We start from the raw sequence: 24898 nt of genomic DNA on the forward strand, positions 1-24898 counted from the left end.
GCACGTGCGATCTGGAAGATCCGGGCTGCTGTAAAACAGTGATGGGAATCATGTGTGTGTATTCTTGTGTGTGTGCTTCTGTGTGTGCATTTATGAGTGTCATTTCATAGCTCTTCTGCTATGTCAGGAAATGTTTTCGCACACACATGCCCCTTCAAATACATTCCTTTGTTCTTGTGTTCGCACAGGCGTGACGTCCCTTTTGTTGAAAACGCAAGCAATTGCTTGTGCGGGTCAAGCAAAAGGTATAAGCACATGCAAAAGTTTATGCATATGGATTTAAGCATTTGCTTGAGCTAGACCTTTTACGAGACGAGCTTGTGCTTTTGCTTGAAGCAATTGCTTGCAAGCAATTGCTTGTTTTATGCATTCGGCCCATTACATCCTGTTAAATCACGGTTCTCCAAGCAATCGACCACACAACAAACATCTTGACTTGATTTTGATCGATTACAGTTATACACTGCGGTAAATTGACTTATTTGAAATATCTGTAATTCATCGGAGCACTGCTTGCTGAATGTATTTTTTAAAAACTTAATTCCATGGATTACAATCATGTAATGCTTGTATGTTTGGATTTCGCCCAATATGTATTTGGATTTCTCATGTTTTTGTTTTAAATACATAACAAATAATTTTTTTTTAAAAATTACCGCTTTGACGAGCATAATTACTATCAAAGTGGAATTATATTATATTTATTATTCAATTCAATTCAAAGGTTTTATTTTCACTTCTTTCAACAGAATGTACAAAAAATATAGATTCGACATACGTTTGAAGGAATGATACATAGATAGCAAAGGATAACATTTGTCAATAATCATTACAAATTTAGGCATTTTTCATACAGACATATTTATACATTCTGCCAAAAAAAAAAGTGGAGGTACCCACTCAAAAGACTGTGCTTGTACAACGTGGGCACCTCACAGAAAAAAAAAAAAAAATTATAGTATGGTTGCCTTGATGTTTGCGTGTGTGTGTGTGTGTGTGTGTGAGGGTCATTTTGTATCAATTTACTATACATGGTTTGAGATGGAAAAAACAAATTGCCTGTTCACTTGATATGGTATATGAGTATACTACAGCCCTAGTGGGAAGAATACAGCTTATTTCTGTTCATGTTGAAAATGAGCGTGATATAGAGTGAATTTGAGTATCACAATTAAGTGTGTGTAGAATTATGTGCGCGTGTATGTGTGTTGGGTGTTGTGTGTGTGTGTGTGCGAATGTTTTGGGTTCGGGATACCTGTAATACTGCCAGGTGGCCATGGGGACGTGGACTAAAAACTGATTGAATCGATTCCTCTATATAAAATCGATTAAAATGTTCACTTCGAGTGATTCGATTAAAATTTCACTTCGAGTGATCATTTAATGATGTTTGCTGCTTCAATTCTTTACATAACAAGGCAATAATTATACAAAAAGACAAAAAATAAACTACAGTATTGAACATAAGTCAAAAAACTAGTCAAGAAAAGACATGAAATGTCAAAGAGAAGTAGCTCATGTTTGTTTGTTTTTTTGTAACCAGATGCATACCAAATCAATATGTAATATATATTCTTATTCCACTCCTCATCTCCGATCCAGATCCAGCGGTATATGTCCACGGTATAAATCCACACTTTTTAGCCCGCTCTCCACTGCGCGTACTCGTGGTGAGGGCTACATTAATGATGAACAGGTAGTAGACAGCATGAAAGGCGTCTCACTAATGGTCCGTACAATCACGGCGTTGTCATAGAAGGTAATCTGTGGTGTAACCCACACTTTTTATCCGCTTTCATCTATATACGCGTAGTGTGGGCCTATTACATGTGTAAAGATAGGGGACACGTACACGGAATATTGTCTAAGATGGCACCGTTGTGATAGGCATCATATAAGAACAAGCAGTGCGTTAAGTAGGTACAGTTGTATCTCGCTAAGCTGCTAATGTTTGCGAGTGTGGCAAATTCTAGAGAGTTTCAGAGTTCGTTGACAAGTGCAATCGAACTCGTTAAACAATATTCTTCCAAACAAATTCGCAAACAGTTTTGAACCGTGGTGAACAGTTTTTCTAGTCAAAGGACATGTTTAAAATATGTGAATCAAACTTCCAGATTACAGACACACAATAACTATGTGGATCAAAAACATGAGGTCACGAATACAGATTTAACTATTCACATTTTCCCTACAATTCCTCTCTTGAAGTTTGAAGTTTATGAAGTTTGAAGTTTTTATTAGCAACAAAATTTGAACATGAACATTTTCAATCATAATACAATTGTAAGTACATACATATATGGAAAAAAATACTTATCTATTACTCCTTTACAATAACATGATTAAATGATGACATTTGAGATTTAAATATGATACATGTAGCATAATTCTACAAAGTTGTTTTTGTTAACAAGGAAACCAAAAGTTAGCACAAGTGCTTGTCGAGATTGGTCACCTTGATCTTCATACTCAAAGCTAAACACAAAAGAAAAATTATTACATGGTTAGTCGAAATGGCTGTTAATATTTATACAATGTACATCATTCATTTTATAACATAGAAAACTAATTACTACTTCTTTTTTTGCATTTGAAATTGCAAATATTCTACCAAATGGTGCATCACCAAACGTGTAATTTGGATTTTGAGAATACATAAGCTCCCTCATGTGGGAGAGGGACATTCCCAAGTCCCACCCCACCCTCCTGAGCCCCCTTTGATCCTCCCCAAAACAGAGTGCACCATGAGACGAACAACGTATATCAAGAATTAGCATTTTTATATAACACGCTTTAAACAGTCAATTACTTTGTCCCCCCCCCCCCCCGTATATTTTATCTTTGATTAAAAAATATTCTAAATATCATTCCACCGAAGTGCGCAGGCACCAAGAGTGTTGAATAAATGATTATTGCAATTTGAAAATCCAAAAACTCTGACGGGTTGGATGGGGCAGTAGGGTATCTGCGTGACATTTTTGTACCCCCCTTTTTTTTTTGTCCCAGCTCTAAGTAGTCATTTATTATAAGCTGAAAATAAAATAAAAAGTGTAAGTATGAGGACGTCACGAAGAGAAACTTTTAGTGTCATACGGAGGTACGATGAAATTCATATAAACAGTTTTTATCATATAAAAAATGTAATTAACACTGTATAAAGAAATATAAAGAAAATTCCACAAAAATTCTCTTATCTAGCATAATGAAAGAGCAATTGACTAACCGCTTTCAGAAAATAGGGGGAATAATTGTTACTCTTAACATAATCCATTATGTTAGTATCAAGTTGATATATACAATGTGTAATTTTCATGAAAAATGAATTGTGGAATCCCCTTTGTATTTTCTTTGTATTATTGTTGCCCACATTTTCATCAATCGACCAGCAAATTCTTCGCATGATGGTCGGTGAGATTGTTTACACACACAGTCACACACACAGTCACACACACACACACACACAAACACGCACACACACAAACACACACAACACACACACACACACACACACACACACACACACACACACACACACACAGTCACACACACACACACACATGACTGTCACCAAGAAGGCGACTCTGATTACTATAGTGACGTCCAATTACAGACGTCACCGAACAAGGCGACAACCTGTTCGCCTGGAAGTCGCGACAAAGTCTTCCGTAACGTATTTAGTAGGCCGCCAATGGGTCTTTTGCAAAGACGTGTAAGAGAGCTCGTGGACAAATATTTTAGTCCTCGTGGCTTGGACACAACTAAGGAGAAGTCCTTACACCAGCTCTGAAACCAGATGAAAACGGAAAAACAATGATTCCCCGGAGAAATCGAACATATTCGATTCTCTCGCGACTCCCCCAAAGACGAGGCGAATCCCCAGAAGACGTCATGAATATGCTTGTCACGAATACGTCACCTGCCAGGGCCCCGTTTCATAAAACTTGTTATCAGTGACAAGTTGCAATACTTGTTACGTACAAGCTACAGAAATCCTTGCATCTGATTGGATGAGAGCAAATTTGTCACAGAAAAGTGGCAGTTGTCACTGATAATAAGTTTTTATGAAACGGGACTCAGGACGTCGTGGAGACGTCACGGAGACATCGCGGGGACGTCAGCCACAACCACTTCATGACCAACAAACCTAATACTCTCTTGAGTAACGCGTCTCTAGTCCCTTGTTTGAGATCTCATTACTAGTATCTAAAAACGCGCGCTCAGTTCCGATGTATATTGATGTGGTTGCAGAGCTTGAATAAAATCGTAAATTATCGAGGACTTCTCGTGTCTGTCCATAGCTGGAGGTGAAACACGCTTACGTAACCGATTGCTATGTTTCCGTGAAATTATTTCTGCACAATTAATAGGCCTACGACAAGGTCATTAAAATATGGAACGAATCTGTCATTAGTAATACCGTGTCCTCGTCTAAGCCACTGTGAATAAGCCAGATTTGACAGATCCACGTTCTGACCTTCAATGAATTCAGAAGACAAAGTCTCCCTATCTATTCCCCATCTCTTTTCCTCTCTCTCCCCCTCTCTCTCCCTCTCTCTGCCTCATTATTCCCTCTCTCTCCCTGTATCTCTACTCTCTAAAAAAAATCGAGTGAAAATATTCACTCTTAAAAGAGTGAATACAAAAAAGAGTGAATTTAGAGTGAAATTGGAGTGAATTTTGAGTGAAGATGTTCATTTTCACTCATTTTGGAGTGACCTCAGGGATCACTCGAAGATTTTGGAGTGATCCTTGACGTCACTCTAAAACGAGTGAAAATGAACATTTTCACTCAAAATTCACTCCATTTTCACTCTAAATTCACTCTTTTTTGTACTCACTCTTTTAAGAGTGAATATTTTCACTCGATTTTTTTAGAGAGTATAGATCGTATTATTGGTATCTAATCACCTTGCTTATGATATGATTATCGTAATTATCTCAATTTTTTACGTCCCTTGATCAACTTGCAAGTGACGTCTTTATTAACTATTAAGATTTTCAGCCATCAGTAAGAGGCAGTGTTCATTATCATGAATGGGTCAGTCTGCGGAAAGTCAGCAAGAAGTGTATTCATACCACACACACACACTACATTGTATTATATTTATGAACATGTATTATAATATAGGCTACTTTAAAAGAATGAAATGGTAAATCAAAATTTCATTGTTGTCACTTCTCAAACCTCTTGTTGAATATCAAATCTAACCACGTGATTGCCGTGGATGCCGTGTCAGATTTTTAAACTGTCAAAATAATTGCCACTGCAGTCCCGGTTTTAATGAGAAACAGTGTACATTTATATGCCGTAATAACACGGGGTGAATGCAACAAAACGTGACAGTACGCGATAAGCCGTATCAAAACTTGGAGGCGGTCCGTACTTAGACGCGACGAAATACTAGCCTAACCGGACGCCGTAAGAACTGCATCTGATAGCTACATGTTCACCGGAACGAGAATTGGAATGAAGAAGACTAAGCATACGGAGGGAAAAAAAAGACAGGAGAATATCTCATCTACCCAAGGCGCGCTACGTTTTGAGCAAACGGGCCGGCCGTGGCCGCCGGCAACATGGTGTAAACGACGCATAAAATGAAAAAAAAAGTTGGAGGACTAGTAACAACATTTAGAATGTACATTTACCATGTCGTTTTTTAAAGTGTATAAAATGCATACATGTAGTATGTTTAGGCATATTATATCATATACATAGTTATGTAAGCTATTTTTACCGAATGCTTTTGTCATCTTTGGTATACAATGATATATTTGAGGCAATGAAGACAATGAAGTGTAATGTAATTACATTCAATTTCATGTTTATTACTCCATTATGGTTTGTAATGCTCAAAACGCCTTTTCCATTTTGTACAAACAGACAATAAAGCTGACTGGTCGAAAGCTTCTACCACCAGCCGGCATTGTGCGACATCTACTATTTTCATTGTATAATATATGGATTTTTTATTATGATCGTTTATGTGAATAACTCTATAAGTGTTTCAATAAAGATTGTTTGATTGATTGATATACACTATTACAAAACACTATGTTAACACTGACGTAAAACACCCCCGTCTTGTCTGTTTGTAAGTGAGTGATTTTACAAATTGACAAAATCGAGTTTAGTTCGTCATGTGTACACATAAACTCAAGAATGCAAATATTCACCCGCCATCGTAAGGCTCAGTTATGATATCCTCACTTGTACAATGGTCCTTATACTTGATTTGAGATCAGTGAAAAATGCTTTCACGCTTTCATGATTATAAGTCAACTTGCTTTGTCAAGACAAACATACATGTTTGCATTACAATCATCGTAGGCAGGCATAAACTCAAACGAATGTAAATTTATATGAGAGAGAGAGAGAGAGAGAGAGAGAGAAGGAAGGGAAAGATTTCCTGTGTATGTGTTATATATGTAAATGGAATAATGAATGAGTGCATGAACAAGTATAATATACATGCATTTAAAAATACACGCTAACACACACATATTATGTTCAGGCACATTGAAGGTCGCAGATGTTTTTTGATTATGTTCAGGCACATTGAAGGTCGCAGATGTTTTTGTACATTATAATGATTAACCTTGATCATGTTGATACACAATGTATGTATCTATTATGTTTTTCCTAAAGATTCAAGTACCTTGAAGAAGTATTAAACAGTGGTGAATATCACAATTATTTGATATCACAACATTATGCACACAGACACACGCATATATATATATATATATATATATATAATATATACATATATACTTGTATGGATATAATGATGTATTATGTGTGTATGTGTGTGTGTGTGTGTGTGTGTGTGTTTTATGATTTACCCGTTATCATATTATGCATTATCATTTGACACTATGTTTAGAAACTGTGCTCTTTAATTATTATGCGCAAATCTGAGACTGTCAACAAGTTACGTATATAAACGCAAACAAAGGGAATTTGACCAGAAATGAATATAACTTACAGTGGTAAAAATTGAGCAAAGGAAATGCGATTCCAGCAGGAATCCCGATGCAATCCCATTTAATTGCTCAACGCATAATCGCAACGAGCTTCTGATAAACATATAGACCGGGGGCCCAGAAGATTTATTCAGCTGAAAAGGGTCACACTTTTTAATGGTCTCATTGTATAAGGATGTGGCTAAGGGTCAATAAAATGAATTGCTGGCAAGTCACATCCTGTACCGTAAGCCTAGGGACCACAAAAAGGGACCCCGAAAAATGGATTTATTCAGCCGAAGGGGGTCACGGACAAAAGTTGGTGGATATTGTTCCTTTGGGTGTACTTATCATGAAAGCAGCAATGCCAGCTATTTTATCCTGTACGGGGCCCCAGACAGTAGCCCCAAAGGGCCCCACAAATATGGTGTTATTCAGCTGAAAAGGGTCACGGCTAATTTCTTTTGCAATGGAAGTAGTTCCCATCAGAGTTATTCAAAACACCAATGCCAGCTATTTTTTATCCTGTACGGGGCCCCAGACAGTAGCCCCAAAGTGCCCCACCCCCATAGGCCATACGTACAAACACACACAAACATTAACTTTATTCGTACAGCTGAGAAGAGTCACGGCTAATTTCTTTTGCAATGGAAGTAGTACCCATCAGAGATATCAAAAACACCAAAGCCAGCTATTTTATCCAGTACGGGGCCCCCGGACAGTAGCCCCAAAGGAGCCCCCCCCCCCCCCCCCCCCGGCACACACACACACATAGTTTCATTCAGCTAAAAAGGGTCACGGCTAATTTCTTTTGCAATGGAAGTAGTACCCATCAGAGATATCCAAAATACCAAAGCCAGTTATTTTATCCTGTACGGGGCCCCCAGACAGTAGCCCCAAACACGGGTAATTTCTTTTGCGCTGGAAGAAGTACCTATCAGAGATATTCAAAACACCAAGGCCAGTTATTTTATCCTGTACAGAGCCCCAGACAGTTAGCTCCACAGTGTCCCATCCATTATACATGTACTGTGAATCAGCTGAAAATGGTCTTACAAATTCTTTTGTAACGTAAATATCATGGCCTACTGAACAGAGATATCACAAACACCAAAGCAAGTCATCTTATCCTGTATACGGGGTCCTATAGGTTACAGTAGCAAAACACCCAAGAAATTTGCAAAGGAAGCATATTTCTGTATAGTGCACAACCGAGATGACCATATTACGAAAACCAGTCATTTCATCCTGTACTGGGCCCAGTACAGTAGCCATAAAGTGCCCCTCCCCACATGATTATTATGACAACATTTAGCTGAAAAGAGTCATAGTTGTTTTTCTTTTACAATCGAAGTAGGCCTTAGTTTACATCAAAGATACCCAAAACATCAAAGCCAGTTAGGTTTTCCCAGCCAATTTCGCACTTTTGTCTGTTCATTTGATAGAAGGTTCGAATTCGTAAAATGGGTATTCAAATTGGCTGGTACCCTACGTTCATTCAAATTCACCTTGACTTGCCGAAAAGGGTATTTCAGTCATTACATTTCGCGAAAGACAGTCAAATTCCAAACGTGTTCATTCAAATTCAAATCATGCTATTTCTTTGTTTCAGATCATTTTAACGTGTCTTTCTATGTGTGTTTTCGTTTCATCTATAAATTACTGTTATAAAGCAGTAAAAGTATCATATTTCTTATCTAGTATAACTGGATTTGGTTGTTCTGTATCGCTCCTTCTCTTTCATTTATACATGTCATTATAGGCATATACGTGTACCAGTTAATGCAGATTAACTTCATTTTTTTACAGTCATGACAGCACAATAGATACAGACGTATATCTCTAGAAAACATAGAAAGAATTATTTAAAAAAAAAAATTGAGGATCATAACCTTGACTTCCTGGAACTGGCCGACCGCTCGTAATAAAGCGCTCGTAACGGCCAGATAATTTGTGGCTTCTTACTTCTTCGGATTTAAAAAGCACGTTAAAAAAACAAAACTGCTGTCAAAGTCTCTTAAACGAATACGAAAACATGAAATGTTATGATGCTTACAAAACAATAACTACGATGAAAGAAAATAAGGAAAGAGGTCAAGCATGAACATATCTGTTTAATAGACTGCAGAACATGTTAAATAAGAAGGCCAGAAATTGATTTGAATGAACGAGCGCAGCATGTGATCACGTGACTATATCATTATGAATTTATGAATGAACAGATAGTGGAATGGTGCTTGTCTTATATATGGATTTCAGTTGAAAAAGTGTTATTTAGAATAAGGTTAGAGGTAATGTGAATGTTTCAAAATGAATTTGAATGAAGAGATTATGACATTGAACTACCATGTCATCTAGGCGAAATTTTTGCTAAATTTAATTCAACATTAAAGAACTCGATTAAAAGAGGTGCGAAATTGGCCCGGATGCAGGGCCCTTGACAGGTATAGCCCCAAGGTATTCCCACCCCATATGAATTAAGTGTTTTTAGTTGAAAAGAGTTATGTATGCATATTTTCCTTGGCAGTGGAATTATCAGCTGAGATACGTAAAACACAAACCCATCCAGTTATTTTCATTCTTTAAGGGGCCCCCAGCCAGTAGCTGGAAATTGCTGCCGTATTATTTTATTCTAAGTGAAAAGAATCACTGCTATAATTTCTTGTGCAATGGAAGTACCTTGGTACTCAACGATGTATCAAAAACACCGAAACCAGTTATATAGCTGTACGGGGCCCCACGAAGTGTTCCTAAAGTGTCCCCACATGTAATTCCACTATCAAGATCTGCATCCCGATCTATTCCATCTGTCAGATCGGGAGAGAGCGGCAAAATGGCACTGGGACCGGGAGCATCGTAGCAGCAGCGTTTGGGTGATGGGGTGGGATCTGGCAATTTTACAGATCGGGAAGAAATTTTGAACTGGTTCAAAATTTCTTCCCCATCTCCCCATCAAGATTGACCTATTTTGAATCGTAGCTCAAACGGGGAGAGAGCAGTGACAGTGTAAATACCGTAGGATGAGCGTAACAATTCCAGGTTTTTCTGAACGTAGTAACAGCGGCACAAGAACGGGAAGTAGTCTAAACTAGACACCGACGACATGGTCCCGCTGCTGCGCCGCTTTCTTGATCAAAGCACGACCTTCCCACTTTAACGACGCTCTCACTAAGTTCCCTACTCTCGTATAAAATCAAGGCCTGTTCCTACGACGCTTCATTCCTGCTTCGATAACGCTGTTGGCCGCTTTAGCTACGCTGTTCCGACAATTTCCCAGACTCAATTACGCATGTCTTCCGCTCTCGCCGCTCTAAAATCGAACGTAGCCGATACGCTGGAAAATGTTTGCCAGAACAGCAAAACTGATGATGATGAGGAGGACGTTGTCGTTGTCGCGAAAATGAAGACGAAGGAGAGCATATTTAAAAAGAAGAAGAGATGCAAACAATAAAGAGAATAAAGCAAAACACTTTGGAGCTACTGTCTGGGGCCCCGTGAAGGATGAAATATCTGACTTTGGTATTTTGGATATCATATGGGTACTACTTCCATTGCAAAGGAAATTAGCCGTGACCCTTTTTGGCTGAATGAAACCAATGTGTGTGTGTGTGTGTGTGTGTGTGTGTGTGTGTGTGTGTGTGTGTGTGTGTGTGTAGGGGCACTTTGGGGCTACTGTCTGGGGCCCCGTACAGGATAAAATAACTGGCTTTAGTGCTTTGAATATCTCTGATGAGTACTACTTCCGATTACAAAAGAAAGTAGCCGTAACCATTGCAACACAGATATCAAAAACACCAAATTGCAACACAGCCAGGGAAACAATAGTGGTCTCCGGCATAAATTCTCTTTGCAGGATAAAACCGGTTGAGAGGTGCGATTCCTGGGAGAATCCGTGGTGATGTTGACACTTATTACAGGGGATAAGTGTGAAACTTGAACCTGTCTCCTTTTTTCTTCCCACCCCTCCCCCCCCCCCTCCACACACACGCACCCTCTCTCTCTCTCTCTCTCTTCTCATTACATGTGGAAAGTTTGCTATTTATATTTTATTTTGTATTTTCATCCAGTTACCATGATGTCCCTTTCCCAAATGCTGTGATTATCTCAGGGTCAGTTGTATGTACTACAAACTTCATTTTAACACTTCCAACAAACAAATAAATCACACAAAAGGTAGCAACATGAGCATCTGTAACAATGACACCCTATGCAACCCCTCCCATCACTATAGCATACCAGCCGGTAATGCATTATTCTCTTCTTATTCTTTTTTTCATTTTTTGAAAAAAAAATGATAATTAAGGTCTATTCAGATATCCAGTGGAACGGATGAAACATCTGTGTGCTATTCTCATGGCTAGCTTTTTATGTGATATTTAATAATGCTATAACAAGTAAACCCACACAAATCATCATCAAAAACTGGGATACAGAATTGAAACAAAAATGATATGTATTTTAAGCAACAGCTGGCTGTCTGCTTATTACTATAATACATCATCTAACTGCGGAGGTACATATACACGTGTACCTCCTTGATCTAACACACCCTTTACAAGTCACTGTAAAGCTAGATATTTTCACAGTATGAAATTTTTGTGAATCGCCACTTGCACTCAATGCATATAATGTAGATATTAAAGAACTTTCGCATGGGTATTCTAATTTCCCAAAACTTGGCTGTCTCTAAATTCACGACATTAAAATGCACATGAACATTTCTGTTTCTACAGTATTTAAAATACTTATCTTGGTTCTCTGACTGAAACATAGTTCCTTGTATGTAGTACCCCCTATAGACTTTGTTTAGTAAATAACTGGCATAGATTGTTTTTACATGACTTTGCATTAACAGGGTACATTCTGATGGTTTGCGTAAGAATAAACATTCCTATTCAATGAAAAAGGAAACATTTAGTTTTTGTTTGCACTTTTCACAAAAGTATTAGATTGTTTTCATTGATACAAAATTGTCATAAAATCATACATGATTTTATACATGAACTTTTTGAATGTGGTTACTTGAACAGTATTTTAGATATCAGAAAAAAAAACTGCTGAAGAATTAAAAAAGCTATAATAGGTACGTTTTGAAGGACATTGCGAATGTCTATCTGCATGTGTGTGTGTGTGTGTGTGTGTGTGTGTGTGTGTGTGTGTGTGTGTGTGTGTGTGTGTGTAGGGGCACTTTGAGGCTACTGTCTGGGGCCCCGTACAGGATAAAATAACCGGCTTTAGTGCTTTGGATATCTCTGATGAGTACTACTTCCGATTACAAAAGAAAGCAGCCGTAACCCTTATCAGCTGAATAAAATCAATGTGTGTGTGTGTGTGTGGGGGGGGGGGGGGGTGTGGAGAAGGGGGTAAGGGGGCAATTTGGGGCTACTGTCTGGGGCCCCGTGCAGGATAAAATATCTGGCTTTGGTATTTTGGATTTCTCTGATGGGTACTACTTCCATTGCAAAAGAAATTAGCCGTGACCCTTTTCAGCTGAATGAAACTCTTGTGTGAGTATGTGTGTGTGTGTGTGTGTGGGGGGGGGGGGGGGCACTTTGGGGCTACTGTCTGGGGCCCCGTACAGGATAAAATAGCTGGCTTTGGTGTTTTGTATATCTCTGATGGGTACTACTTCCATTGCAAAATAAATTAGCCGTGACCCTTTTCAGCTGAATAACACCATATTTGTGGGGCCCTTTGGGGCTACTGTCTGGGGCCCCGTACAGGATGAAATAGCTGGCATTGCTGTTTTCATGATAAGTACACCCAAAGGAACAATATCCACCAACTTTTGTCCGTGACCCCCTTCGGCTGAATAAATCCATTTTTCGGGGTCCCTTTTTGTGGCCCCTAGGCTTACGGTACAGGATGTGACTTGCCAGCAATTCATTTTATTGACCCTTAGCCACATCCTTATATGATGAGACCATCAAAAAGTGTGACCCTTTTCAGCTGAATAAATGCTCTGGGCCCCCGGTCTAATAGACCATCAAAGTAATCACAAGAGGAGACGGCAAATAAACATTACGCCACAGTAAAGTCAAGGGCACCGCGGTGAGTAGCAGGCCTACATCATATTACCAAAGACATTTCATAGGTTTTCTACGTCACCTGACATTCCATTTAGATTCTCCTAGAATGTAATACATGAATGTCGATGGTTATGCATAACTATAATGGGCTTTGAAAAAAAAAAAGGTTTTATGCAAGCAACATTCATTTCAACTGACCACGGTAGGCCAATATATAGCGGAAAGTAATACATGGAACACTTACAGGAGCTTTGGCAAATACACTGTACCAAAACGGTATAAAGCGGGTCTAGGGCAATTGTTCGGTACCCCCTTGGCAATTAATACCCCGGACCCTTCCCCTGACCCTAACCCTTATCCTAATCCTGAACATAATCCTAAACCCTATAACCCAAACTCTAACCCTAACCCTAACCCTATAATCTTCACTCTAACCTGATCACTAACCAGTAACCAGTATTTAGCGGGGGGGGGGGGGGGGGGTAATTAACCTGATAGGATACTAAGCGTATACAAAGGGGTAAGGACGGGGGGGGGGGGTTCTACGTCAGACCCTGGAAAATGGACAAAATAATAAGACAACCCCATACTAAGTTACCTCCTGGTAAATGCTATGGCAAGGGCCCACAACTAGCTAGAGTTTGATTTGAAAAGAGAAGGATTAACTTTGGCCCAGTGCCCAGGAGTTAGTCCTACGTGATTGTTCCTTTACAAAGTCTTTTTGAAAGTCCTTGAAATTTCGTTGGGCGCAGGTTGTCCAAAAGAAAGAAGAAGAAGAAAAAAAAAAGGAGTGATTGTGTATGAAGTTACAAGGATACAAGGGCACAAGGAACTTTATTGTTATTATACACAAACTCCCGCACGAAGTTACACATTACACGTGATGTGCACACTCGTACCAGGGGATGTCAGCTCCCTGCTCACACACACATGAATACCCGCATACACTCACTCACACACCTGCACACGGCGTTAAGCCGTTGTGTATAATGTAGAAGTGAAAATTGTTCTTTCAACAGCTTGAGGACTGAGCTCTTTTCAACTGTGAATAATTCTTCATAAGCACTCCTCCATTTTGTCCTCGGTAAAGTAAATTTTTCTTCTTAAAGAAATGATGCAATAGTTTTGCCTGAGACGAGTGCTGAGCCTTTAACTTTTTGCGCGATACTATATAAGACACCACTTATGAAATGTCACAGAGTATACAATTTTAGGAGGGATACATAGTTTATTTGATGAAAATCGGTTTCTGAAATGGTTGAGATATCCAAGAGCAAAGCAAAATAAAGGAATACTAATAAAAGGTGCGTCCGACCTTTTATTGGAATTACATTATCTTTCATATTTCATAAGATGTTTCTCATTATCTCACCGAAAAAAAAAGTTTATGGGGGCTTCCCTGCAACATGCTTAAATTCTGGTGCAACATCCTGAAGACTTAGCAACTTGCTATGCAACATCCTAAAAAATTACAACATGCTAAAAATAACAATGCATTCTATCACATGAAAAATGTGCAAAACTTGAGAAACATCAAACTGTACTAATAGAAAACTTGTGCGCAAAATAATGAGACGGAACATAAAACGTACGAGCACAGTTACAAATAGGTGATGTGCGCTCTCCACACAAATACAATTTCTGCAATTTTTATTCCCACATTCAAAGCTTGGAACATTCTCTCATTTCAAGTGGTTGACCACCCTAAATAGCGTGCGGAAAAGTACGAGATGAGGTAGGATTATGATATGTATGTATGTATACATATATATATATATATATATATATATACGAAGAGTTTGTTCGCAAAAACCGATAAGTCCATATTTGTCAAATGGAGATATTTGCGATTAAAGGTCAAGAAAAATAAAGAGAATAAGAAGAAAATTTTTGCTTCTTTTGATCATAACTTCAAAATTGTACCTTTATATGTAGTGACCAATATATCATTTTGAAGGTATTATTTTGTACTTTATGACAGAGACCGTACTTCAAAATCTTAAAAAATGGACTTATCGGTTTTTGCGAACAAACTCTTCATATATATATATATATATATATATATATATATATATATATATATATATATTACCAGTGTTTTGCTCAATCCATTGGTTGGGTTTCTGCATTGGGATTTTGGTAAGGATGATCATTTGTTAAATGAGCGGAAAATATTTCTGAAGATCGTTGGGCAATGTGTTGCCGTGGTACTATAATAATACATTTGGGTTGTTTTTTTGTTTTTGTTTTTTTGAAAGAACATATTATCAAATTACCATTTTTGCTGGATGAGCTAGCACCATCAGGTCAGGGTGGGGCATCGGCCATATTCAGTGATAGTTTTAGTTGTATTTGTTTTTGAATTCAGTGCTTTTTTTGTAATGATGTATTATTTGATATAGTGTTTGTAGCTGTTTAACATTGAAATAGCTGATTCTGGGTGCGCATGCACTGGTTGGGCAGGAAGATGATGATTTTTCATATAATGAGAAACCCCTCATGACATATGAAAGAGCATAATTATGATTCTGAGAGGAATTCTAAGGTTTTGTCGTTGTGATGAAAATTGGTTTTGAAATGGACGAAATAATATCCAAAACAAAGTGATCCATATGAAAGGTGGCATCCATCTTTTATTACGATCGCTTTGTTTTACTTGTTTTGTATCTCAGCCATTTGATAACCGATTTTCATTGAATAAACTTTGAATTCCTCTTTTAAATGCTTTTTAACATTTCATAAAAGTACCTTTTAAGTATCTCGCAAAATAAAAGATGAATTTTCACCTCAACCAATACTATACCATCCCTTTATCTCGTACATGATAGATAGTGTGACCTTTAGGAATTGCCCGTTTATGGCAAGATGGAGAAAACAGATTGATAGTCATATCAATATTAATTTGCCAGTGGTTTTAACTTATACATTGTAGACATTACGTGATGCGGTTTTATTTTTTTTTTTGGGTGTATATACTAGAATGAAGTGATATTCTTCTGGTAACCTCATGCAGAAACTGTTGGTTGGCCTGATGCACACAAATGTGATTATAACTTTTTGCCGATTTTTTTTTTTTTCTGACATGATTTGATACACAAAATAGGATTGCCTTTCCAAAAAGTTGTCTTGTTAAATTTTGTTAATCCGATTTGCGATTGTTCAGCGGCAATATCACGAAAGGGATAAAGAAGAGAGAGAGATAAAAGAGAGAGAGAGAGAGAGAGAGAGAGAGAGAGAGAGAGAGACAGCAGAGGGGGGAAGCAAACATATAAGTCAAACAAGTGAAGGTAATGTCCTGGATCACTTTTCCTCCCTGAATATACTAATTCGCTAAGCCGTAAACAGCTATACACACTCACATATCTTCGCCAACTCCTTTGCTAACATCTGTTGTGTGTAGGATATTGCAGGACGGCTTTTACAGGCAAATAACTGCCAACTACTTGTAAGTTATAAAATGCTTGGTGTTCCGTCAAGGCGCCGCGCTCTTTCAACCATGCGACACTACTCAGCGCACTGGAATCTCCGCGCCAGATCAAACTTACTTCATGATGGACCACTGAGGTGTACACATCGCCTAAGCACTGCTACCTGGATGGCATAATTTTCTTCAAGTTTCGCTGATAAAATTCCGATCTCAACCTTCGTTGTTTCATGGCCCGACTCTGACATCACATCCAACAGTATGGAGTTGTCTCAGGTACGAGTAGTTCTATGACTTGCACAGACATGATTACTATTAAGAAGTGATCGAATCCTCGAAATTATACAACTTTCATAATAGTCATGCCTGGTCCGACTGCAATGGACATAACTCATCGAGCGTTTGATTGATTTCGTTCACTAAGGGCCAACTTATGTCGATCATGGAGTCACATTTTAGGTTTATTTATCCCTGGCCATAATTTTCAACGGCGTTTAATCATTTATTTTGAGTGATATTTATCTTCATTAATACTAGCTTTGCACAAAATAGTAACGTTTGGTCCAGTGAGACGAGTATAAGAAGACTTTCCGGAATGCTTTCAACAAGAACAAGTATTCTTTCCTGAATTTATGATAGTGGATGACTGCAGGGCAGATGACTTATAAACTATACTTTGTGCCTGGGAAAGTAATTATAAAGTCCTGTACTTGAACCTATCAAAGAATGACGGTACAATCAATGTTCGCTGTTGAAATGCACGGATATAACATAGTGATCAGAAGTTTCTGCATGCATGGTGTGGTGAATAATGGTAAAATCAACTTTTGGCACGAATTCCCGTAAAAATACCCGAACACCGGTGATGGGGGTGTAGAATGGCATATGATGCGTATTAGAGTATCATTGATAAGCAACAATGTAATGTATTCCCTTGGTAAGTGTAAGGTTCGATTACAGGCAGCTAGGTATGAGGTTTACGGGGTGAAAAAGTAGGAAACAGTTGTTGTTTTTTTTTTAATTATCCTTCTACAGTTGTGGGCCTTGAGGGGTATATAGCAGCTGGTTTCACATGATACACACTGACTAATGCCTTTGATGATGATACCTTATCTATTACAGATTATGTACTTTTGTAATCATGTTATATCCCGTCCCTTATTATTACACGGGAATCTGGTATACCAGGTTCCACCAGGTTTCCAAAATGTAGACAATCTTGAGTATCTGCATTCATGGAGTGAATTCTTGTTTATTTGTGCCATGATATCCAGAAAATGACTTTGATCAAAAGATGAGAATTTCTTTTTCTGTATCGAGCCTGCTTGTATTTTTTGTGTGTGTGTCTGTTCACCTTCTTTCCAACGTATGTGTACTAGTTTTGCTCTAAAACTCGTATGAAGATGTACGTAGCCATTACGGTTGAGCTCACTAGATTTTGGCTTTCACTGACGCCACATGGTGTCCTAGTTTATACTTTAATGGAGTAAAAGATATCAGCACACTCTATTCATACCTCACGTCTGATCGATATTTTGCATTGTTCGATAGCACAGTCATGCAATTGACCATGGAAAGGGGATGCATGTATACCCATTCCGCTTGACTGATTTCGCAAAGACGGATTACCAACCTGTCCGTTCTCTGTCGCCGGGCAAAAAGAATCTCATTTGGGGACATTGAAGGCTCTTACTAATCTCGAAGAATCGCTGGAGGAACGGGATAATAAGGGTCAAAAGGATAACCAAGCGACTTGTTCAGACACTTGCTGTCTCCCATCAACCTTATGCAACAAACTTGTATAGTATGCTCGATGCACAAATTAGTACACTGCAGAGAGTACAACGTGCTATTGCCAGGCTTATTGCTAAACGTCGTTCACACTAGTCTGTTAACCCACTGCTGAGGAAGCTACGCAGGCTTAGAATGGAATATTTGAATATAAAAACGAGCCAAGTCCAATACAGACAAAAAAAAATGACTGATTATCTATCTTTTCATGACTTCGTAAAAGGCCTCCAAAGACGATAGCCAAATGTGGAGTTGGGTTGTACTCATATTCAGATATTCAATTTGTAAACGAATTAATCGTGAGGATTCTTTTGTTGACTTTTAAATGTTTGAGAAACGCTGCACCGGTGTATCTTCGACAGGTAATAACGAAATACTCCGATTAGAATTATACTAACTTGTCTGTCAGAACAAATTTAGATATAGATTATTGCTATCATTAAACAATTTCTGAATCTTTGCCATAAACAATCTTTCATTTCTCGTATTACCCTAAATTTATGGGGAGTTTAGAATTTGAGTATATATTTGTACTATTTCTTAGACTGTGCTTGGTCTGGAAAGAACATTCGTTTGTAGCATTTATCATTACAAAGATTATATTGAGACGGAAATCTAGATTTAATCATACAATGGACTATATAGAAAATGAGTTGGGGACAGAATTAAGAAGCAATTTATAAAATGATTGACAAAGCCCTAATTCCCTATCATTAATTATCAGTGGTTTAACTTCCATGGTTCTACGTAGACTGTAGTGTAGTGCTTCGCTATTGTAACGACCATCAACGCCTACAGAGTATAAATGGAAGAAGCCTGTTTAGGAAGGTCTGGAGCCTCGCAAGTAGGTTAACATGACCTTTTATCCAAATTGCACTATACAATAATCTAGCTGTGGCTATTACCTCAATGTACAGCCAAGTGACAGCTGACTACCTGAGTATGGGAGGGGGGGGGGGGGTGTGAGCGGCGGCGGCATTTGGGGACACGTTTTAGTTAATGGAACGTTTTAAAGCTTTTTTTTTCTTAATTTCTAAGATGTGACCACGTAAAATGATTATCAAACATATAACTTAGAGGTATGCACTGGGTAACTCTTCGCAACTGACTTGTTATTGATGTCTGAATATCAGTATTCTGAAATTGTATTTTCTTCTTTCCTGTTCGCTTTCTTCTTGGCTCTTAGAGACTTTTCTATGTAATAAACGCTTTATGAAAAGTAAGAATCATTATTATTGCTATTACTACTGCTACTACTACGACTATACTATATAAATACTACTACGACTATACTATACTACTACTACTACTACTACTACTACTACCATTACTACTAGTATACAACTACTACTACTGCTACTACTACTGCTAACTACTACTACTACTGCTACTACTGCTACTACTACTACTACTACTGCTGCTACTACTACTACTACTACTGCAACTTCTACAAATCTTATTCTCAAGGGTAACCTAAACGACGCGTTTGAAATGACTATGGGGAAACTTGCTGAGGACGGACTGATTTTGCTACAACACGCATGTCCCATAGACACCTGCCCGAGTATACTCGGGACTCGTTTTAAACGGGTTAATTATAATGGAGCTGCATGTATGGCTATATGAAGTATATCAGAAAATTTAGTCAATAAAGGCAGCAGCAAGGTATAAGATGCCATTAAAATCCGACGAAAAATGGGTAAGTTATGGAATTCCATTTGTGGCTCGAAGCAATGCTTACGAACTTATTAATGGCAGCTGAACACGAATTTTTGCGGCGGGAATGTTAGTGACAGTTTTCTTAAATGTAAATAAGAAAAGAATGTGACATCACCGCTCTATACAACATAACCTTTTCGTCAAAAACTCAGCAACTACGATTAAAAATTTCACCTTTGCAAAATCTCCATTGTACGGCATACTTCCCATACCACATCACCGTGTGACATCAATAACTGTGACCAATATTACTCTATATTTGCGTGATTTGTGGTAATTTTTTGAGAGAATCATAAAACTGTACAGGCTTATCATATTGATAAAAGGATTAATAAAACGGGTACACGTATACTTTCAACTTCTTTACCACTCTACATATATCTGGATAACTATACGACAACCTAAACTGCATGCTTATTAAGCAACTTGATCATTTTGTATGTGGATGTATGTGTATGTGAAATCCTAGCATTTATTGCACTGTAGGCCTATCTAAAAGAAATGATTTGACGAGAACGAATTTTGACCTGCAAGTTATGAGACAAATACACGAGTAAGTGAAGTCTTTCTTTTTCTCAGCAATAAGTTGCATTTTCTGAAATTGGGGAAAAAAAAACCCCTGATGACTTTTCACACAGGTACTTTTTGGAGACGCTCAATCTTTATGCACTTCTTATATTTCTGAATCTACAGAATGAGGTAACTTCCTCTTTGAAGGGAAACGTCGAGACATATCTCGACCTTCTCTGAACACACACACCCACACACACACACACACACATTTAAGATGTATTCATGCTTGCACAATGCACTGTGTACTCGCTGAACTGTGCACAGACGCAGATATAGTGCACCCATATTTATACCCATTACTATACTTTGCACTGTGTATATTCATTATCGTCTTTTTACTTTGCTGCAGGTATGATATTTGCCAATATTGTGGATGAATGATGTCTATAATCCCCATGTCCTCAAAAAAGTTCATTCCAAATGGGCGTTTTTCAGGCGAGAATATTCTCAGAGAAGTTCTTACAGTTTACCAGCAGAAATGTTCAATCATCAAGGTGACAGAACATAATTGAATTACTGCACTTTTGCCATCCACCAGAGTAGGGTCGAATTACTAACTTTAAGGTGATTATCCAATACCAGCAAAATATAATTTCCATGTCTTTTTATCTGCCTGAATTCAGCAGTAAGGAAATGTATATGAGAAGTGAGATTTAAGATGCTGTACAGGCTAGTTATTCTGAAAAGCAGAAAGTAGATATTTCCAAGATTCTCAAAATTATCCATACCTACTGAATACTATCACACACGCATATACGGATGATATACTTCATCTCTCTCTCTCTCTCTCTCTCTCTCTCTCTCTCTCTATTTGTTACATAGGCGTACGAGCATGACGAGAATATATTATTTCACTATACGGCCGAAAGCCTGGGAACAAAATAAGGGATAGAGAAAGAAGACTTTAAGTCTTGACCAGTGGAGTACTATACTGTCTTAACCTCATTTAATGTCTCTACCACCTGGAAGTTTAAAAGTTGGCACAACATTTCTTGCATCTATATAGGCATCTAATCTCGCAGGGGGGACGAAGCTGTGCGTGTTGCAACCCCGCCATGTTTAGTTTAAGCCTATTGCTGCAGCTATATCTATCTATGTAGATAAACTCCACCTTTCTATTAATACAGGCACATGTGTACAATCATGTTATGTATTCATATTTGTTTATAGTTCTTTAGGATTAATGCACATATTATATACTGTGATATTATACAAAGTCTGTTCAACATGAAATGTTTCAAGTTCACATACATAGTTTTCTCGAGTAATGATTTAGAGTCTATCTACGTAATTGACAATAAAAGCATATTTCATGTACTAGTATTTCTTTTCAAAGTTCAATGACATTTATTTCCAGCAGATATAAAAACATAAGCACAATTAACATGCGATCAAATTAAAAAATGCTGAGGGCACATCTCTACATTTAACATTATGCAGTATTGTAGTAAAAGAGAAAAATCTATGCGGCGTAGTCTCAAGATTTTTTGGTCCCTCTGACACGTTCATCTTTTTTGTTTTGTTTACAATGCAAAAATTATTTCAGTAATTTCCTGCAGATTATATTTTAAACCTTTTAAATAGGTGATTGGGTACATTGTATGAGGAATATTTTATGATGTTTAATGCTGTAATATCAGCATTTTTTTAAAATTTGGTCCATTACTATGTTCTCATATCTGGTTCAGAATGCTGAGTTTATTCAGTTTTTATTTTGTGACGCACTCATATCATTTAAAACTTAAGGAATGATGATGTTTTGCAATATGAATTCATTAGATTTTATATTCAAAACAAACTACTTGAAAAGTATATAATCAATGTTTTATACGTTGTGTTTTAATTGATGAAATTATATGTATCTTATTCTTGTGTCATTTTTACTATGTATACACAATTATCGCAATTCAGCTACTCAGCTGCGAAGATGATTGAATAAGCCATGAATTGAATTGAAGTGAAATTTAAAACCGAGGTATATAAGGACATGGACCAAGACAGAGAAAAGGACAGATAGACAGACAAGACAGGGACATACAAAAGGACACTGACATTGACAGGGACATCAACTTCGACTTATATAACAGGAACATGAGACCCAGCAAGCGTGTAATACAGGGGGATTTGTCGAGGGTGTCTGCACAATGGTATAATATACAGAAAATAGAAAATGGGGGGGGGGGGCAGCCATCAGGCAGTAAAGCGATATATAATGCTGGTACAGTGACAGCAAGAAAAAAAATGGCATACATTCACACTCGAAACTTAAATTAGGTTCTGGATTAGCAAAATGCTCGTGTAGACGGTGCCTGTCTGGACTAGCATTTTTGTTAGCCCGTCTAGCTGCTGGACTAACATGCAGGACTAGTTATGCTAGTCCGGCATGTGACAGAGTATTTTAAGTTTTCAATGCACAACGCCATACGCGTTAACAAAAGAAAGAAAGAAACAAACAAACAAAAACAAATATCACTTGCAATAGAAAAAAATGTCATGCATGATGACTGTAAAACTATCATCATATACTACTATGAGTCTTCATATCTTTTAAAAATTTGTTAGAGTTCAGTCAAGAGATCTTTTCGACTAAAGTAAAAGTTAGGCATGACGCTCACGTTGAAAATCCATTCATTACTATGCCATTTTGTTACCATTTTTAATGTAAAATTCTTTAACTGTGTTTCTGTGTTTCCCCACATTGCAGCTGAACTCCATCAAAGTGCTTATAGCTGTGTGCATGCTTGGGACCATTGCCTACCTCCAAGTCCTGGAGAGCTCAACCAGTGTACAAGTAGGGGTGACTGGAGGTCTGCTGAAGGCGGGCTTTCCACGGCTCAAGGTGGTGCGACCAATTCCTCGCCCCGTGGTCTACGTCAAAACTCACAAGACCGGTAGCACCACGGTGGCCAACGTTCTAAATCGTTACGGCCTAGCAAACAATCTGTCTTTTCTCCTCTTCAAAGGTGACACGAAACATGGCCACTTCCGGCAGCGTATTCCGAAAGACGTGAGTCAGGTTCTACCCCCGATTGGTGTGAAGATCGGCGACTACGACAATTACCGAGACTACGACGTCCTGACGACGCACGTCCGTCTCTTGCCGAACCTGGACTTCGTGAATCGCCTCATGAAGAAGGACACCAGGTATATCACGGTGCTTCGCGAGCCCAGCAAGCAGTGGGAGTCTGCCTTCTCGTTCTTCGGATGCGCCAAGAAGTACGGGGGTGAGAACGACTCGGCCAAGGTAGAGGAGTTCCTCGCGGATCCCCTCCACAATTGGCAAAGGAAGCACATAGGCCATTGCAAATACTACACGAGGAATGGTATGTGGTACGACCTCAGCTCAAAGTCACTGCACACTGACAGAAAACTCATTGAAGACACGCTGAGTACTTTGGACAACACTGTTGATCTAGTCCTGATAACTGAGCACCTGGACGAGTCTCTGATTCTCCTAAAAAGGTTACTTAATCTTGACTTCAGTGATATCATGTACATTAAGACGAACGCACGTGTCAGCACCTCAGATCTGTCGGAAGATCAGCGAAGACGGATTCGAGAGTGGAACTCCGCGGATGTTCTTTTATACGATCATTTCAATAGAACACTTTGGAGGAAAGTTGACGAGTACGGTCCACGTTTCCATGAGGACTTGCAATACTTCAGAGACCTCCTACAAGCCCATTATGAAAACTGTGGTCTGACTACTGTCGTCAAAATGAACAAAGTTTTCAGACCTCACGTGGTCAACCAATCAGAGTGGTGCCAGTACCTCGTGTTTCCGAGCACTGAAACTATAGTCAATCGCCAAAGCAAACAATTATGATCCGCACTTGTCCCTAACAGAATTTGTTGCCATGGGAACATTGTATTAGTACAAAATGATTGGGCTGACTTCTGTGATAGGAGATTCTTGAGGTAATGAAATTAAATCAGTTTGTTAAAGTGCCAAAAATGCCCAACAACAGCATCAACAGTGACCCGATATAACTGCCAGAGATTGTCTGGTTGCTATGGCAACTTTAATAGCAGTAGTCTCAGTTTTGTTTCGTCATGAGTGTTTCATTGATTATTTTTAGTGGCAAGCTTTAGATCTGAGAGGTAAATGCTTAGACGACGCAGTATCTAGGGTTCGTGAACATTGGACACAGTTGCCTCGCGCCTGTGCAGAACACCATCTGTGGCCTAATAATGTCGTCTCTAACGTTCCTGTCGCAGATATGAAGCTTGCTAAGGAGACATTGAGTGCTTAAAGCTAGCAACCACGGGCCCCACCGTTTTTTGTTTTTTGTCTCAGGTTTAGTCCTCAATCAAGGATTAACCAATGAGCTAAAGTAACTTGCCAATAGACAAAGAAACGCTGGAGTCGGGGGACTAGAACAAGGTATGTTGGGTGATT

The 24898-nt window shown here is 38.5% G+C and overlaps 1 protein-coding gene across 1 annotated transcript; it reads left to right on the forward strand.

The window, feature by feature from the left end:
• Window positions 1-19012: 19012 nt before the first annotated feature.
• On the forward strand, window positions 19013-24325 carry LOC139709735 (galactosylceramide sulfotransferase-like). Its single transcript, XM_071621694.1, has 2 exons — window positions 19013-19051; window positions 23204-24325. Exons 1-2 carry the CDS (start codon window positions 19013-19015, stop codon window positions 24323-24325), a joined length of 1161 nt encoding a protein of 386 aa, XP_071477795.1.
• The last annotated feature ends 573 nt before the right edge of the window (window positions 24326-24898 follow it).

The sequence above is a fragment of the Diadema antillarum genome, unplaced genomic scaffold, assembly GCF_040938485.1.
Source record: "Diadema antillarum isolate AM-2024a unplaced genomic scaffold, OU_Dant_1.0 scf00000038, whole genome shotgun sequence".
Lineage (NCBI taxonomy): Eukaryota > Metazoa > Echinodermata > Echinoidea > Diadematoida > Diadematidae > Diadema > Diadema antillarum.